The following is an 18,805-nucleotide window of genomic DNA, read 5'->3' as shown; positions in this document are numbered from 1 at the left end:
GGCAGAGAGGTCATTCATTCACTCAACAAACAAACTGAGTGTCTACTTAGTGAGCCACTGTGCTGAACATTGGGGTTTCAACAGAGAACAAGGCAGACAGAAGCCTGGCCTCTACGGAGCCTCCATCCTGGCAGGAGACTCACAATAATCTCGGAGGTATTTTGATGGCATCCTGGACCGGGCACAGGTAGAGGTGCTGGGGAGACAGAGGAAGATACAGGAGGTCTTAGGCTGGGAGAAGCCATGGGCCACAATGAGAGTAAGGATACTGGGGGTAAGGGAGAGGAATTGGTCTATAATGACCAAAGGGTTTGGCCTCGGACCCTGGGGTGTGCTTTCACTAAGACGAGAATGCAGGAGGAGCAGCAGGTCTGGAGGATCATCAGTAGGGTGTGCTGAGTTTTGAGGTGTCTGTGGTACCCCCAAGTAGACACAGCTTGTGGAAAGTGGCAACATGGATCTCAAGTTCAGGAGAGAATTCTGGTCTAGAAACACAGAATTTGGGATTCAGCTCATAGATGATAAAAGAAGCCATGAGAAGGATGAGACCACCCAAGGAGAGTGAGAAGAGCTGTCACTCCAGGACAGAACAGCTAGGAATTCTGTAGGGACCAGCACACTGCTAGGTTAAAATCCTGGGAGAGGTGGTTCCCAGCAGCTTGGAGGGGAATGAGCTCCAAGGGGACCCGGAGCATGGCATGCCTCGGGGAGGTTTCAGTAAGACTGAAGGCAGGTTAGTAAAGGGGGTGGATATGGCGGGAGTAGACAGAGTGATGGGGCCCATGCCCAATGGGAGAAGAGGAAGATGATACAGCAAGAGTAGAGGCCACTTAGAGGTGGCATTTTTTGGAAGTGACAGAATAGAGAGAAGTTAGGTGGTAACAAATCAGGCGTATGGCCTCGAGGGGGGGCATTTAAAAATATTTTTAAGATGGGAGAAACCTAACCATGTTTAAATGCTAGGGAAGGAGAGAAAGAGAGAAATAGAGATAAAGACAGATGGAGAATAAAAAAAGAGGTAAGTAGAGAGAGAATGAGAGCTACTACATGGCTAACTGAAGATAAGGGGGAGGAACAGGGAACAATAGCAGGAGACTGTGGAGAAGGCGGGAGGCCCAGGACCCAGAGCTCGCTGGGGAGCTTGCCTTAAACACCAGGAAACTCTAGGAGGGAAGAGGGAGAAGGGGATTACAATGGACTCTAAGGTAGGATCGTAGGAGGCTGAAGGGGGCACTGTGAGGAAGAAAGGAGTGAGAAGGGCAGAGGAGATGGAGAATTGAGAGGTCAAGGGCAGGATGATGAGCAGGAGCAGGGGGAGTGATGAGTGGAAAAGCTGAAGGGACAGAGGGTCCCAGGGCAGGTGGGTGAAGCTAAGATTTCAGAGGTGCTGGAGATCAAGGTCTGGCTGCAGCCAGAGTGGAGTGCACAGAAAGGAAGTGAGAAGGTCAAGAAATGGAGAGGCAAGGTGGTAACAAGAGTAGAGAGGAAGAGAGGACGTCACTGATGAGAAGGGCGGGAAGGGGACCGGTGGTGACAGCGGGAGCAGAGGCTGATGCACAGGTGGACAGTGAGCGCATAGCCCACCTCTCAAATGGAAGCTCATGGGGCCCGGGGACATGAGTCACTCACATTGCAGAGGGCTACGAGGTGATGATGACCTCAAGGGAAGTCAGGTTTGAAGGAGCATTTGGCAGAGAGGTCCAAGGCATTGGAGAGGGGATGCAATGGCCACAGAACCAGGGCTGGACGGAGGGGAGAGAAGAGCCATTGGGAGCTCCTTGCAGAAAGGCGGGGGGTGGGGTGGCTGGTAGCGTGCTCCTGTCCCTCTGACGCCCCTTGTCCTGGTCTGGGCCTTCCCTCCAAGCCCAGCATCAACCCCTGCTGGGAACCCAGGGACCTGCCTTTCTGCAGGGGGCTCCCTGTGCTCCACTGTCCTACCTGCAGGGTGCTTGACCTTGACCCTCCTGGTCAGGTACTGACCAATGCTGATGTCAGGGCCCAGAATTGCAAATGGACAAACCAAATTCTGTTTTGGAGAAAACCCTGCATGCAATTCTCTGTTATCTGGTTTAATATAATTCCATTTTATTATACTTCTCTCTCTCTCTCTCTCTCTCTCTCTCTCTCTCTCTCTTTCTCTCTCTCTTTCTCCTTTTGCCAACTGAAAGCGAGCTGGGAAACACGAGATGAGCGCTTCAAAGATGTCTCCAAGTTCCATCCGGCCTGGGCTCCGCCGCGCCGTCAGTTTGCTTTCCCCTTTCCCGGCCGTGCCATTCCTATCCTCGGTGATCGACCTCACTGTCTTCTCCCCGGGTTTTTCAGTTTCTAATACCAAATTGAAATCCTCTTTTGTGACAATGTCTGTTCAGAGGGAACTGCCTCATGCGCCTCTGTAAATTCACCATCAGATGTGTTCCGGGAAGGGCAGCACCACGCGGCGGAAGGGGGCGGTCCCAGCCGGGGACCCGCTGCCTTTCCAATCAGGTGAGACTTCATTTGTTCCTTCATGTATTCACTGACAGGAATGGCTCCCGGTCACACGGCTGGCTCCTCACACTACAGACTGCAGTTTAAGAGGTCACTGCCTCAAAGACGTGTTCTTTTGACCAAATTTCCTCGAGATTCCCCTTTTCCTTTCCCCTCTTGGCACCCCATTCTTTCCCTTTGTGGTCCTGACTGTCCTTTGTAACTATTCATCTATTTATCTCTTTAGTGACTGTTCTAGACATTGGGGATATAACCGTGGGAGAGGGGTAAGAGGACAGAAATCTCCACCCTCGTGGAGCTTAACTGCCTCTTCCTTCTGTTCACCCATGAACCCCCTTTTCTCTCCTTTGGCTGCTAGGTTGACCTTGTCTCTGGCTTCCCCACCCAACCTACGTCCCACGAAGGCAGGCGTTGGTTACGTATAGTTGATCATTTTGCACCCGACATTTAACACAGTGCCTGGGACACAGTGGCTATTTTGTTTAGTGAGGTGAGTTTAGCTAGTATTTATTGCTTGGAAACGGTGCCAGATGCCACGGTCAGCACCAAAGGTGCAGAGCAGCCTGATCCATGACCCTGCCATTGGTCAGGTGGGTATAGAAATAATTAAAGCTTAAATGATGAGGGCAAGGGAGGAGGTGTGCAGCTGACCACACAGCCTTCGGGAGAGCAGAGGGGGCAGCGCAGGCCTGGGCTGGGGGAGGCGGGGAGGTCTTTATGGAGCTCGGCCTGGATCCTGGATCCTGCCTTCCCCTCCCCAATCACAGTCCTCATTAAGCACTGCAGGTGGCTCCTCCTCTGTTCTCCACATCCGGCAGCCTCTGTTCTCCATCCCTTCTCTCACCACCTTAGGCCATCCCTCTCAATTTCTCACCTGGATGGTGACATCAGGCAAAAGCAGGTCCCCTGCCTTTTCCCTCTATTCTGTACTATGAGAAACAGCATGAGATTGCTCAGAAATAAAAATCCATTTATCACTGTGCTCTGCTCATTGATCCCCCCATCCCCTGGCTTCCTAAGATCCACAGATTAAAGACCAACTCCTTGGCATGGCAGGACCTCCGCCTACTCCCCACCCCCAACCCCAGCTTTATTGTTGGCCATTGCCGACCTTGGGATTTACACAGCACAAAACTGAGCCACCTGTAGGAAGGCAAGAGGGTATGACGGTGATAAGAGAGGGGTCTGGTGTCAGCACATCCCGGACCTGAACCCTGGTTCTGCACCTTGAACACATTTCTGGTTCTTGATGAGCCCTAGCTTCACCATCTATAAAATGGGAGCGGTCATGATACGACTTGCCTTCTGGCTTGCTCTGAGGATTTCATGAGCTTGTGTATCTAAGACAATTGTCAGAATGTCTGGCACGCGGCATGCACCGGGTACCGGTAGGTGTTTCTTCACTGTCAGGTTTGTCCTGCTGGTGGCCGAGCCCAGTCGCTCTCACGTGGCTCTAACTTGGCACCTGCTGTCCCTTGGTCCCTGAGTGAGCAGCCCCTGCTGGCCAGCCACACAAAGCACCAGCTTTCAGCATCAGCGCAAGTGCTTCCCAGCCTGCGCTCTCGTCTAGGCCGTCCTAAGCGCTCTCCCCTCACTCCCAGGCCCCCTGGAACATTTTCTATTATAGCTGCAGTTTGGGCACACATTTCTCCCTGTTAAATGGCAAGATTTGAGGACCAAAATTGTGTTTTTGAACTGTCTACTTCCAGCTGCTAGTCATGTATAAGGTGCAGAAGAGATAATTCAATCAGGAATGATAGGGGGAAGATGGAAGGAAAGAAGCAGGAAAGGAGAAGCGGAGGAAGAGACTGTAGTGTCTGGGGGACAGTCAGAGCTTCAGTGGGGCAGGAAGTGATGAAGAGAGACAAGGCCAGATGGTCTGAGGGAGACCAGGGAGAGCCTGATTCAAGGACTGAAGGGCTGTCTGAACTTTATCTTGTACGTTGTCAATTCCTCAAAGCCGGGGGTTTGAGGATGCTGACTAGAGAGCAGAAGGGATGTGTCTCTAGAACCTAGGGCAGTCTTCTGCATACAGAGTGCCGCAGCTCCATTGTTCAATCAGCACAAACTCCTGGCAAGTGACCGGGACATCTTTGGTGCATTAAGATGACCTCTGGGCATACCTGGATCTCATGGATTTACCTAGAACCACAGCCCACTCCACTCTTCTACTGATGATGGAAGGTCATGAGGAGGCATGCACGTGTATCTTGGGGTATTTGGGCACCTCTCCCTGCACATGGTTTTCACGAACGGGATGAGGTATGGGGGGATGAAGTGTCTGTCGTTCTTCCCTCACCTCCTTCCTCCACAACACGGTCCTAGGTGTGTCACAGGCTGGGGAGGGTGAGGAACGAGGTGAAGATGAACGTGTGGAATATCTAGGTCTGCATTTGCCCCAAACTGGAGCTTGCTATTTGCAAAAGCCCATGCACCTTGGCAAGTACATCTCATTGACAGATTATTTCCTGTCAAACGTTGATGCTGTAGCATCTTCTCAGCCGTTAGCCACCCCGCCCGCAGGGACCAGGACTGACGGCACAGCGTGGGTCCCACCGGGCTTTCCTGGGAGGAGGCTGCCTGCGTCTAGGTGAACCCCAGCTCCCAGTGCCCGAGAGAGCTCGAAGGGTATCCTGGAGACTCTGTCCGTGTCTTAGGAACATGCCTGGTGCCATGTTCTTGGCTGAAGTTAAAAAGTCTGGTCCTCTAGGCTTATGGGGATGAAACAAGAAGAAGTAGAGGTGTCCTGAAAATAGCAGATTGGAGCTCAGAATGGTTAGGTGCTGGGTATCCCGACAGGAGGAAAGGCGGTGTCTGGAAAGGGGTTCAGTCGGCGGTGCTGGTCCACTGCCCTCGGCCTCCTTCCCAGCCCGGGTCCAGCACACCTTTCAGGAGACTCACCTGCGCCCACCAGCAGAGGGCTACTATTGGCCATCATCTCTCATCTTGCTCTAAAATTTTATTTCTGCGCAAGTTTTAGCTGCAACCCATGCATATGTCAGCTCTCTAAGGCAATCTGTTCTCTTTTTCAGGGATGTCTGACCAACCCCTTTTCATTCTTCAAGCAAGTCTCAGGGCCAGAGACTATCTCCTCCCGGAAGCCCTTGCTGATGCTCTCAAGCAAGATGAGCAGCCCTCCTTGATATTTCCCATCTTCTCGTACTTCCCCGACTCCTCGTGAGGACAGGCTGTGACTGAGGTGAAGGCACAGACTGTCTTATTGTCCTTTCTGTACCAATAACCTAAGCAGTGTCACCACACAGAAGAGGGGCTTAGACGGTATTGAATACCCCGGGGACCTCATCCCAACAGGAGTCCTCTGGGCTGTGGGGCATCCTCTCTGCATAATCACTGCTTCCCCGCTCCTCCCTCTCCCCAGGGCCGGGGGCCCAGCTCCTTCCTCTGAGCCAGTCTCCCAGATTTAGCCCTAGGCTGCCAGGTTCCAGGCTCCCAGTCGGGAAGCAAGGAGACTCCCAGATTGATGCTAAAACTTGTTAGCAAGTTGTATGTAATTTTATAATGTTTCTGGTAAGTGCTAATTGCCTGTTCCTTAAATATTTCTTGTTCTACTGAGAGGCAAAGCAATCTCAGCGATGAATGTATTTCCTACAGCTGGCTGTCCCTGTGGAGGGGGACTGAGTTTCCAGGCTCAGAGGACTCAGATATCGATGGAGCCTGAGTCCCCTCTTCCACCCCGCCCTGGGATCGTGACAAGCAGAGCTGGAGGAATTTGGGGACAATAAATCTCCCAATTTTCCCACTCAGGGGCTCCCACTATTAACAAGGCGGTAGGGATGACACTGCAGAGCTACCTGCCTGCTCCCGAGGAAGCGTCTCCCTACCTGCACTGGGGCAGAGGGGAGATTGAGATGACGGGGCCAGGTGTGCCTGGCGGAGGTCTCTGCCCCCCGGGAGCTGCATGCCCCCTGCCCGTCCCTGAGCCAAGATGTCTATGCGGTAAGGAATTCTCCAGAAGCTGGGGTAAAAGGAGGGCCCGAGCGGGGGAGGTAATTCTGAGGGCCGCGGGCGCGGGTCGGGTCCCGTCGAGAGAGATGCAGGATTGCGGAAGCAGGGAAGGGAGCAGGCTTTTAACTGAGTGTTCGCTAAATGCCAGGCCTTCCCCCGGCTGCTTCACCACACCGAGTCCTTGTAAGACCCCATGGGAGGTACACGTTTCTCAGCCCCTCTTCACAGATGAGAAGACTGAGGCTCAGAGATGAGGAGAGACTGGCTGAAGACCAGGCACCGAGCCAGTGGGCAGAACTCAATTATAAGCTGGGTTTGTCTGACCCCAAAGCCAGGGACAGTGGACAAGGTGTGGGCTGCCGGCAACTGAGCTCTGGGAGGCGGCAACGTGGATGAAAGGGGATTGAAAAGGTCTTGAGGAAGGGGGCCCTATTGAGCCTGTGCAAAACGTCATTTCAATTGAATTCTGCGAGGTTTTCGGAGCACTGGGCAAGACCCTTGGGACTATGGAGATTAATAAACTGGAATTCTGCCTAGAATGGATTCATAAACACCAGAGTTTGGCTTGGAATTAGCATCACAGAGAGCCTTGGATGCCAAGTGAATGATGGTACTTTACCCTAAAGTAATGTGTGGTTGTCATGAAAGTTTTTTTAAGTAGGAGGAAACTGTGCCAGACTTGGATTTTAAGAAGATTGCGGTGCTGCATGTGGCATATGGGTGGGGGGTGGGGGTGGGGTGGGGGGGAGGCCTGGAGTCAGGGTAGGGGGTCTGTGCTGTCATTCAAGTGAGAGGTGATGAGGGCCTCAGCCATGACAATGACAGGGGATCTGGCACGCCACAGAGGGAGAACTGACAGAATCTGGGACCAGGGTCAGAGGTGGGAGAGGGAGAAGAGGGAGGTGGAAAGGAGGCTGAGTGATGACATGGGTGGTGGCGCTGCTCATCAAGATGGGGACACAGGGGCTGGGGGGGGGAAGGGGAGGGCTGGAGATGAAGAGCTTCGCTTTAGATAGTGTTATGGACTGAATGCTTGTGCCCCCACAATTACTAGGTTGAAACCCTAGCCCCCAATGTGGCTGTATTTGGAGATGGGGCTTCTAAAGAAATAACAGAGGTTAGCCTGACTAGGCAGTGGCACTGGGATGCAGAGGACCGAGTTTCGAAACTGCGATGTCGCCAGCTTGAGCGTGGATTCATCTGGTTTGAGCAAGGCTCACCAGCTTGAGTCCAACATCGCTGGCTTGAGCAAGGGGTCACTCGATCTGCTGTAGCCCCCTCCCCCCGTCAAGGCACATATGAGAAAGCAATCAATGAACAACTAAGGAGCTGCAACGAATAACTGATGCTTCTCATCTCTTTCCCTTCTTGTCTGTCTGTCCCTATCTGTCCCTCTCTCTATCTCTGTCACATACACACACACACACACACACACACACACACACATACACAATAAAGGTTAATGGAGGTCATAAGGGTGGGGCCCTGATCCCATAGGGTTAGTGTCTTTATAAGTAAAGACACAGAAAGCTTGCTCTCTCTCTTTCCATGTGCACGCACTGGGGAAAGGCCCGGAGAAAAGGCAGCCATCTGCAAGGCAGAAGAGAGCTTGGACCAAAAACCCAATCAGCCAGAACCTTAATCTTGGACCTCTAGCCTACCTAGAACTGTGAGAAAATAAATTTCTGTGGAAGCCACCCAGCAATGTTATTTTATTATGAGCAGACGAATACAGATGGGCTAGGCTTGAGCTGTTTGAGGGAGAAGCTATATAGAATGTGCCACAGGTGGGCTGAAATGGAAGTGGGGAAAAGATTTGGAAGTCATCAGTGTTTGGGTTGAGGTTAGAGCTGTGAGAGTGGATGTGACCAACGGTGGAAGGTTCTAGAAAAAGAAAACAGAAGGCTAAGGACAGATACTGAAAGGTGCCTGCCCTGAAGGGCAGTGAGGAGCCACGCAGAAGCGGCGAGGGAGTGGCCGGCGCAGTGACGCGGAGGCCGCAGGTGGGGGAGGCCCAGGCAGCAGCACGGCCTTTTTCATCACCCGCTTCTTTCACGGTAGAGGGGGCTTCTCCCCACGAAGGTGTGAGACCAGTGGGCTTTACTCTCACAGAAAAGGCCAGTCGTAGAAGGGACAAGAAGGGAAAGGCAGGCCCATCCGACATTTGGTCCTTCCCAGGTTCTTTGTACCATGGGACAATTTTCAAACCCTGTATGAGGCCTCAAGGCTCTCCTGGCCTGGCTCTGCCTTCTGTCACTTCTGCCTCTGCTCCCTACACTGTGGCCATGGTGAACCATCGCCTTTCTCAGCCAGTCTGGGGAGCCAGGGCCCTAGGTGGGGAGTGCAGGTGTCAGGCCGGGACCTAGGACTGGGATATATCAGCGCAAGCATGGGCCGTCTGAGGACTGGCAAGGGGCCACGTGTTCCCGGGAAGAAGGGGTGCCCAGGTGGAGAGCAGTGGCGATCACGGAAGCTTTGGGAGGAGAGGAGCTTCAGTGGCCCCTGGGACAGGGCTTCTGTGCCGGGAGCTTTCTGTGATCTCATTTCACTTTATTAACAATGCTGTGAAGTTGTCATTATCATCTCCATCTTATGAGTGGGGGAACTGAGGCTCAGACACATCATGACTTTCCCAAGGTCAAACATCCGGGTCCTGGTCCTGGCCGGTTGGCTCAGTGGTAGAGCGTCGGCCTGGCGTGCAGGAGTCCCGGGTTCGATTCCCGGCCAGGGCACACAGGAGAAGCGCCCATCTGCTTCTCCCCCCCTCCCCCCCTCCTTCCTCTCTGTCTCTCTCTTCCCCTCCCGCAGCCAAGGCTCCATTGGAGCAAAATTGGCCCAGGCGCTGAGGATGGCTCTGTGGCCTCTGCCTCAGGAGCTAGAATGGCTCTGGTCGCAACAGCAATGCCCCAGATGGGCAGAGCATCGCCCCTGGTGGGCATGCTGGGTGGATCCCAGTCGAGCGCATGCGGGAGTCTGTCTGACTGGTACCCCAAGTCTTCGTATGACTCTATTTGAAAACCCCAAGATAATGCACATAAAGCTTCTGGTAGGCTCTCGACAATTGCTAAGTCCCAGTGAATTCACACCAAGCCGTTCTAGTTCCCCTTTCCCATATAACGAGGGGACACAGCTTTCACGTGTCCCCTGAGTCTACTCCCCATCCCGAATAAACATTCAGGGAGTTGCTAATCTTTGTCATTGGGCTTGACTTTTGTCCTCTCCTTATCCACCTGGAGCTGAGGCCCCCACTATCTAAGTTCAGTTATCAGATGCCCGAGCGGAACAGAATAAAACACAGTAGCTCCTTGGAATAAATTCTGGTAGTTAATTTTTGTGAACTTTAAAACACACATGACATTTATCCCTACATGATCTGATCTGGTCATTTAGCCCGCGATCTTTCTGCATGCTGACCGGGGGCACTGGCATCTGGTTCAAGCTCCTGCTGTTTACATCTAATCTGAGCCATTGATGGAAAATGGGATACGGGCTGACTGAGGGCATGTGGGCGACATAGCTTTCCTCACTTTCGGAAACATTCACTGCGCAATTTCCATAGAGGTTCAGACACGGGAGAACTTGAGAAACTTCATGTCCAAGTCCGTTCCCATTTTTCAAAGTAGTGTCAGAGCTTGGACTGGAAGCCAATGACTTCTTGTCTCCTGCTCTCCCCACCATCCCACAGCTGCCTGTGGGCAGCTCCACCCACCAGAAGAGCACATTCATTCTTTCAACCACCTGTGCGCTCACTCATTCGTTCTTCACTCCTTGCAATTCACAGTGCTTCTTGTTTTCACGTTATTTCTCTCACCATAATCTTCACAGTAGCCCTGGGACCCTGGGTGTATTATTATCTCCATTTCACAGATGAAGAAACGGAGTCCTTGAGAGGCTCCCTGACCTGCCACGGACTAGAGAGAGTGAGAGAAGCAGGACCTGAACTCAGTGCCTGTGCCTGCTGTTCTATCCCACCCGGACACATGTTTTCTACTCCTAGAACAGTGCATTCACTGTCCTTACCCCACTGGGCATGGTGGTATGATGGTGTTAGGGCAGGAACTAGGGGCTGGCCTTCTGTTTGGGATTGAACTGTTTCCCAAGAGATTATGTTGAATCCGAATTCCTGGTAACTGTGAAATGTGATTTTACTTGGAAACAGGCTCTTCACAGGAGTGATCGATTGAAGATGTGGTCATACTGGAGCAGGGAGGGCCCTTTTTATCCAGTATGACTGGGGTCATAGAAGAGGCAAAGAGAGTCACACAGGGATGCATGTGACAACAGAAGAAGAGACCAAAAAGCTACAGCTACCTATGGCCACACCACCCTGAACACGTCTGATCTCGTCTGATCTCAAAAGCAAAAAGCTACAGCTACGAGCCGAAGAACGCCAAGGACGGCCGGAAGGACCGCCATGGGAGCTGGGACGAGGCGAGGAAGGGCTCTACCCCGTCTCAGAGGGCTCGCCATGGGAGCTGGGACGAGGTGGGGAAGGGCTCTACCCCGTCTCAGAGGGCTCGCCATGGGAGCTGGGACGAGGTGGGGAAGGGCTCTACCCCGTCTCAGAGGGCTCGCCATGGGAGCTGGGACGAGGCGGGGAAGGGCTCTACCCTGTCTCAGAGGGCTCGCCATGGGAGCTGGGACGAGGCGAGGAAGGGCTCTATCCCGTGGGAGCTGGGACGAGCCAAAGAACGCCAAGGACGGCCGGAAGGATCGCCATGGGAGCTGGGACGGGGCGAGGAAGGGCTCTACCCAGTCTCAGAAGGATCGCCATGGGAGCTGGGACGAGGCGAGGAAGGGCTCTACCCCGTCTCAGAGGGCGCACGAGCCTCCTGACGCCTGGAGTTTGGGTTCAGGCCTCCAGCACTGGGAGAGAGTAAGTTTCTGTTCAATCGAGGCATCCAGTTTGAGGTGCTTTGTGAGGGCAGCCCGGGAAACTCACACACTTCCTGTGCGTCCCGTGGATACAGAGTGCAGGGCCTGGGACAGAAGAGCCCTCGGACTGCCGGGGGGTACGAGGCACACAGAGTGGAGCAAGTCCCTTGGCATTGCTCCTCTACACAGTCTCCTGCAAGACGATCAGGTCTCTGAGTGGGGGTGCAGGAGGGACACCTTCTCCCCCTCCTGTCTCTCCAGTAGCCACCTTGCCATTGTAAAGATTTCCTGGTGCCCCAGAAAGGATGCCCTTCTCCATGTTCCACGGGCTCCGTCAGCTCTGCCTCCCCGACTGAAATAGCTCTTCTGTTTTCACTTCCGTCTCACCGCTAGAGTCCGCCCTTCCGGCAAGGGCCCAGAGCGGATGTGTCTGTTCCCTAGTGCTGGCTAGGGCCTCACACCTAATGCAGAGTTACACGACATCTGGGGGATGGCTTCTGCTCCCCAGTTTGTGGAGATCAACATCAGCAGTCATCGGACGACAGGAGGTTTGGAAGTGTACCAAAGGGTGACTGACGGTGGTGGCATCTCTTGGGCCCCAGAGTCTGCCATTCCCTTCATGCCTGTGTCCATCAGGAAATGAAGGTCACCCTCATCTGTATCCTCCCCAGGTCACTAACAGTGTGTGTCTGTCCTTAGCCCTGTGCACAGTCCTCATCGCTGTGACACCCCAGTCGGGAAGCCTGGGAAGCTCCTATCTCCAGTCTGAAGACTAAATAACTGAGGCTCAGCAAGTTCAAAGGGCCTTTGATAGGTCGACACAAGCCAAGTACGAATGAGGGATGGAACCGATGGACCTGCCTGGTGCTGTGTGTCCAGTGATTTAAGTGGTGTCTCAGGGAATCCTCAAAACAAGCCAGGAGACCCACTGGACAAAGAAAGAGGCTGTGGCTCAGAGAAGTCAAGAAGTCCCATGCGCCTAAGGAGAGGAAGCTAGTGCCAAGCAGAACCGGGACTCAAACCCAGGTCCCGACTCCAGAGTGAGCTTGTTGGCCCCCCAAGCACAGTTACCTTCGTAAGAAGCCTTGAATCCCAGGGAGCTGCCGCTGCCGTCGGTCTGGAAGAGGAGCCACATTTGATGGTTGGTGCTGACAATGAGATCTGGGACCGATGTACCTGTCAGGCTGTCAAGAGAGAGAGATTTAAAGGTGTGCATCTCACTGTGGCACCCCAACAGAATGACTGACCGGTGACACCTAAAGAAACATCTGGGGGCCAGACTTTATTTGGGAAAATTCTGAGCTCCTGGTGTTTCTGACACTGGAGCCCAGGGGCACGCGCTCCACGTGCTGGGAGACTCAGCGCCTCTCCCCCTCGGCCACCGGCAGAGCTTGAGTCTTGACCTCTATTCCCCTGCCCAGGCCTCTGGGCTCATGAGAGAAATCTGTATCCTTGCTGGTTCAGGGGACAGGGTGAGCTGGAACCAGATCTAATCAAGGGGTGTTTACATTCCTGCAACCTCCGATCTCTATTGTGAACTGTACTGCAGAAAAGAACCCGGCCATTCCTTTCAATGAGATATGTTGCCTGCCCCTTCCAGTATGAGAAGTGAGGCTTACAGTGCCACCATCACTCAGGGCCACATGTTCCCAAAGGAAAGAGTTTGGGCATGGGGAAGCTTTGGATACAACTCACCTTTACCAGGCACCTACCTAAGAGAGAGAGCTTCGCATCCATGATCTCATTTAATGCCCCAGTAGCTCACTGAGGTAGGGGTAATTTTTATCTCTACTGTACAGACAAGAAGGCGAAGGTGCGAAATGGTAGATGGCTCTCCTGAGGTCAGCTTACTGGACAGGGGCAGAGCCAGAGACCACCGCCCAGCTGAGGTTTCTAGAAGAAACCCGGCTTTCTTCCTCTTACTGCAGAGCCCAGGAAATCACTAGCACAGAGGGAACTGGGGGGCTGTGGAGGGGTGATTGGATTAATGGGTCTGCTCCACCCTGGGGTCTCAAAGCTGGGGTTGGGGTGTGGACTGGCTGTGGAGATGCCCAGCACATCATGGGTGCTGTCTGGGGTGAAGCTGGGACAGACCACCTGGGTACACCAGCCCGGCCTGTGTGACATCCCTGATCTGGGGGCTCTGACATTCTGTAATGAGTCAAGACTGAGGCCAGCGCAGGGCTGGCTTCTGACTCCAGGGTGGCAGGAAGCAAGAGAGAAGGCCAAGGCCTCTGCTTTTCCTGTTTGGTCCACTCGAGACAAGCAAGGAACCCGACTATCTTGCATGTGTTTCCCTGAAGGTTTGAGATTGATGTTGCCTAAAGAGAACTGAAGATGGTGAGTGAGTTCCTGAGCTGCTATAGAACTTGTTGGGAGCGTATATGTGCTAGATTGGTCCAGAGATCAGGGTATCAGCCCTGGCTGTGGGACCTTGGGCAAGTGATTGAGCCTTTCTGGGCTTTTTTACTTCAAGTTAAATAAGGGGTTTGGGTTGTATAATCCCCAAGAGTCTTTTCAGCTCTGTTCTCCTAAGGTTCTCTCTATGGAAAAGTACGCTGGGGTTGTGGGAGGAGACAGAGGTGGTATCCCGGCCTCCTGGGCACACTGAGCTGATGTACCACACAGGTCAGCAAACCAGGCAGGTGAGTGATGGGGATGCACCAAGAGGAGGGGCGAGGTGGGTGTGATGGCTAATATGAGGTGTCAATTCACCTGGGCCCCGCGGTACCTGGATATCTGGCCAAACATTATTCCAGGTATGCCTTTGTTTTTGGATATTAGCATTTAAACTGATAGATGGGGTAAGCAGATTGTCCTCCCCAATGTGGGTGGGCCTCATCCGATCAGTTGAAGGCCTGAACTGAACAAAAAGACTGACCCTCCCCCAAGTAAAAAGGGATTCTTCCTGTCTTCTTGAATGTCAGCTGGACCATTTTTTTCCCCCTGCCTTGGACTGGAACTGAAACATCAGTTCCTCCTGGGTCGTCAGCTTGCTGGCCTTCACCCTAGAATTACATCATCGTGCTCCTGGGTCTTCAGCTTGCTGACTCACCCTGCAGATCTTGGGACTTGTCAGTCTCCATCACTGTGTGAGCCAGTGCCTTACAATAAATCCTTTTCTCTACAGGCACACCCATTTGGTTCTGTTTCTCTGGCAAACCCTGATTAATGCAGTGGAACAGGCAGAAAGTAGATGCCCTTCGCGCTCACATTCCATTCCTCTCTCCTGAGAGACTCTGGGTCCTAGCCGTGTCACCCGGCTCAGTGGGTAACATCAAGTATTCTTTAACTGCCCTGATAGGATATTCTCCAGGTAGGTATAAGAAAGGTGTGGGAAGTTCCCAGGACAAAACAGCTCCTGGACAAGCCAGCTATTACTGAATAGCTATCCCTCATTCATCATTCAAACCAGAGGGCACTGGCTTAGAGCTAGCCTGGCTGGGAGGGGGCAGAGCACAGGACACTATCCCTCACTGAAAGCAAAAGACATGAACTCAAACGCTGCTTCTGTCACCAACCATCTTTGCGACCAGTGGGCCTCAGTTTCCCCCCTGTTAAATGGGGATAATAACACCTTTCTCCCAGGGTTGTGTTGTGAGAATTAAATGAGATAACTGATCTGAAAGTTCCTAACACAGTGCCTGGGCACATAGTAGGTGCTCAGCATATATGAAACCCCCCCTCCTTTTTGGCAGGGGAAGTGGATGAGGTCAGGCCTGTCTGTCTCTGGAGCTGGGCCACCTGCATCAAACAAGATCATTTTCTTGCTTCATGTCTGGCTAATGGTGGTGGGCACAGGAGGAGCTAGATGGCCGCATGAGCCAAGACCCAGGGTAATGGAATCCTAGGACACCCGGTATTCAACTCTCCCTTGACCACATCATGTCACACTAGACTTTCTGGGCTCAGAAACTGTGGCCACTATGCCCATTTGGTCCCAGTTCTTGAGAGCTACCCATTCCCAGATAGTTAAGAGCATGCAGGGTGGTTAGCAAAAAACACTTCAATTGTCTCTGTCTGAAGTCAGACTGCCATGTAGGAACTTGGCCTTGAGGAAAAACCACTGGGTGGTGGAAGGAGGGCCTGCATGGAAGCAGACAGCCACACAAAGCCTCTGTTTCCCTGCTCCCTAAGAGACTGCTCATTCTGTATACTTTTCCTGCGGGTTCCAAGTGAGAATTTGGTCCAAGGCTCTGTTTCCCTCAGTTGGAGTACAGAGAGGCTTAGGGACTGTTGCTGAGTCTGGGAGCACGACAGGACACTTGTGCTGGTTGCCCTGTGGTCTGGGGGACCAGGTCGGACCTGGCAAGCCCATCCCCCCACCCTCAGTCAAGGTACGCACGCTCCCGCCCTCCCACCTGTTCGGTCTGCTCCACTTACACATAGAGAACTGTTTTCTGGTCCCAGTCCTGCCCGCCATCCCCGACCGTCAGGGTGTCATAGCCCCGCTCCAAGTCAAACTCTTCAAAGGCGAGCTTGATCACCTAGGGAGGGAGCACGGGATTAGAGAGCAGGTAGGGGCAGCGGGGAGAGACTTCTAGAGCCTTGAGAATCATATAAGAAGTTTCCTCGTTAAGTCCCGATGCCCAGAGTCCCCGTGACACCATCCAACATGACCCTTAACCCAATCTGAGCGTTGGTGTGTGAACTATTCCTCTCCAGGCTACGCAGTCTCTTGGGTCCCTTGATGTTTTCCAAAGCTGTGTATGGCACATCTGCCCAATTCCAGGGGCTGTCATGGCAACACCAGGCACATCTGGCCACCTTGGAGATGATTAGACTCTTTCTTTATGCTTTAATGCACAGAGGTCCCCCTGGGCTTGGTGGCAATTTTTCAGGCCACGTGTGGAATCTCAGCTCTCTCGCCCCCGGGGACCCACAGGCGTCTCGCTCAGCCTCTCCTCCGCCCACGTTTCTCCATCCCCTTTGTTTGCTTATTTGTTGAATAAATGAATGTTCCAGGAAGGAGATTTCAACACGATTCTTTTCTCTTGTTTCAGTCCTGCCTTCCACAAATATTTACTCACCATGGGGCCAGGCTGGGAGATGGGTTTTCAACAGGGTCCCTACCGTCGGTGAGCAGGGGAGACAGGAAAGCATGCGGTCACCACAACCCCGGGTGATGGACACTATGGCATGGGCTGGGGCAGCACGCAGGGGCCTGTGCTCCCTGTCCTGCGGAGGCCCGCTGTCCTGCAGGGGTAGTGGTAGGGAGGCTCCCGTGGTGCTGGGGGGTCTGAGGATTCCGAAGGTTGTGGTACCTGGCAGGCCAGCGGCGGATGCTGGGAGACGGGGGCCGGGGGGGGGGGGGACATTCCAAGGAGTCAGCTGCACGAGGCCTGAGCTGCGGCAGATCCGGACCATTCCAGACCAGGTACTCAGTGTCTGTCAATGGCAGGCCCACAAACTGGGCACACCACTAGCTGCCTCATGTGGGAGTTGGGGGACAATGTTGTTGGGCCTTCAGTGCCAGGAGGTGACTCAAGAAGGACCAGAACTGGAGAAGTCTGCTTGGAGCTATATCCAAAGGACCTCATACCTCCCCTGCCCTGAGGAGTCGGGGTTCACTCTGAGGGTGCAGCGGTAGAATGGTTTTAAACAGTGGGTGACAGGGACATTTCGGAGCGTGAGAGAACATGAGTCTGGCTGCTTATGTGGAAACTGGAGTGGCAGGAGGCACAGAGGTGCTGAGGACGGTTGCAGGCTTTTGTGACGGTCTAGGTAGGTGACACAGGCAGGGAATGGGGGATGGGATGGAGACACGGGGCCCCGCCATGCTGAGAGCTCTGAGTGGAGGCCTGTGGGGCTCACGGAGGAGGGGGGAGTTAGGATGACTGGCGGGCTTGGGCGACTGGGTGGGTGGGTGGTGGTGCCACTCACAAAGACAGGACACACAGGGGCACCTCTCCTAGTGTCTAATCTGGTCTCTTCCTGCCCGTGGCAATCTGGTTTCGATCTGAGGAAGACCTTCAGTCTCTCCATGGGGGCGGAAGGTGCTCCTCTGTCCTCTATTCTGTGAACCCAGGAGCAGTGAATCCCCGTAAAGTAGTGGTTCTCAACCTGTGGGTCGCGACCCCAGGGGGGTCGCCTAAAGCCATCGGAAAATACATAATGCATATCAGATATTTACATTCCGAATCATAACTGTAGCAAAATTACAGTTATGAAGTAGCCACCAAAATTATTTTTTGGTTTGGGGTCACCGCAACATGAGGAACTGTATTGCAGGGCACGGCATTAGAAAGGTTGAGAACCACTGCTGTAAAGAGTTTTTCCTACTTATGCAGGTTTCCTCTGTCCAAACCAAAGAGCCCAGCGCCCACATACTGCTGGAGGGTCAGCAGGGCCGCACTCCAAGCTGCCTTGCGCCCATTCATGAGTCTGGGTACCATTCTTGCGGGGCCCTCGCGCCTCAGGGGAGTCACGGAGAGGAGCGTTGCCGCCTAAGAACGTCCTGAGCATGACACATAGGACAGAGGAAGAGGCAAGGGTCATTGGCCCAGAGGAAGGCTAAAAAAGCAGGTTTCCTACAGGAAAGGAAAGCAGCTGGGTTTGGGAGATGAAATGAATTCAATAAATGGATGAGGAAGTGAAAGCAATCAAGCAGAGGGAGGGGCAGGTGACCCGGCAAAGGTGTAGAATATGGACTTGTCCAGAGACTCCTACTTGACCTGGAGTTGTTTAACCGAGGAGTGGGGGTGGGGAGAGGTGAGAGAAGTGGGAGGAGCCAGGTTAGAAAGAGAAGTGGGAGGGGCCAGATTAGGAAGGACGGTCTGTCATGCCAAGGAGTTGTGCTTTGTACTCAAGACAAGGGAGAGTCATGGAAGAGTTGTGAGCAAGGGTCCGATGTGAGGTTTTTGGTTTAGGAGTCACAGCACCGAGGGATGTTGGAAAACCAGAGGACAGATCTCAGGGCTATGGCAGTACTGCAGGTGAGGGGATGTGGGCTGGGAGCAGGCAGCAGTTGGGGTCGTCAGAAAAGGGGACGGACTGGAACTGTCAGGAGTGAGTGGGGGTGTCGTGGCCCTTCTGGGGCTCCCACTGAGCAGGAAACGTGCCTCTTGTGCTTCCTGACAGCTAACGTCATCATTGTGATCATCAGCTCAGGCTGGAATCTCCTTCTCCTCTCTCACCCTCCCAGTCCTGCCCCCCAGCACAATGCCACCACCTCTGAGCCCAGCACATAAGGAGGAGCCTTGGGCACCTGCTCTGGTGCCCGCCCCACCACACAGCCTGTGTAGCTCCCTGAGCTCCGGGGCACCCCCTTCTGTCAGGTCCTCTCTCTCTTTCTGCCTGCCCCTCAACAATGCCTTCTGATCCTTGAGTCCTCTGTTCTCCACGTGCTCCCTGAGGACCCTTCCTCTCACCTGTGTCGGTACTTACCTGCTGTGCTGGGGTGGATCTGTGTACCTGCCCCTCCACTACCCCATGAATTTCCTGGAGGGCAGGGGCCACGTCTCACTGTCTCTCTAAT

General features: G+C 53.5%; 1 protein-coding gene across 2 annotated transcripts in view; it reads right to left on the bottom strand.

Annotated features, from left to right (window-relative positions):
• CSMD2 (CUB and Sushi multiple domains 2) overlaps positions 1 to 18,805 on the bottom strand; it is a 606,087-nt gene that overhangs the window by 246,281 nt on the left and 341,001 nt on the right. For both annotated transcript variants that reach the window (XM_066269721.1, XM_066269723.1), the window contains exons 11-12: positions 15,712 to 15,815; positions 12,400 to 12,512 (exon numbers count right to left, since the gene is read on the bottom strand). In XM_066269721.1, coding sequence (XP_066125818.1) covers positions 12,400 to 12,512; positions 15,712 to 15,815 — 217 coding nt within the window. The remainder of the gene's footprint in view (positions 1 to 12,399; positions 12,513 to 15,711; positions 15,816 to 18,805) is intronic.

The sequence above is a fragment of the Saccopteryx bilineata genome, chromosome 3 (genome assembly GCF_036850765.1).
Source record: "Saccopteryx bilineata isolate mSacBil1 chromosome 3, mSacBil1_pri_phased_curated, whole genome shotgun sequence".
In the NCBI taxonomy this organism is placed as follows: Eukaryota; Metazoa; Chordata; class Mammalia; order Chiroptera; family Emballonuridae; genus Saccopteryx; species Saccopteryx bilineata.
The sequence above is the reverse complement of the archived record's forward strand: the minus strand, read 5'-3'. Positions and strand labels throughout refer to the sequence as shown.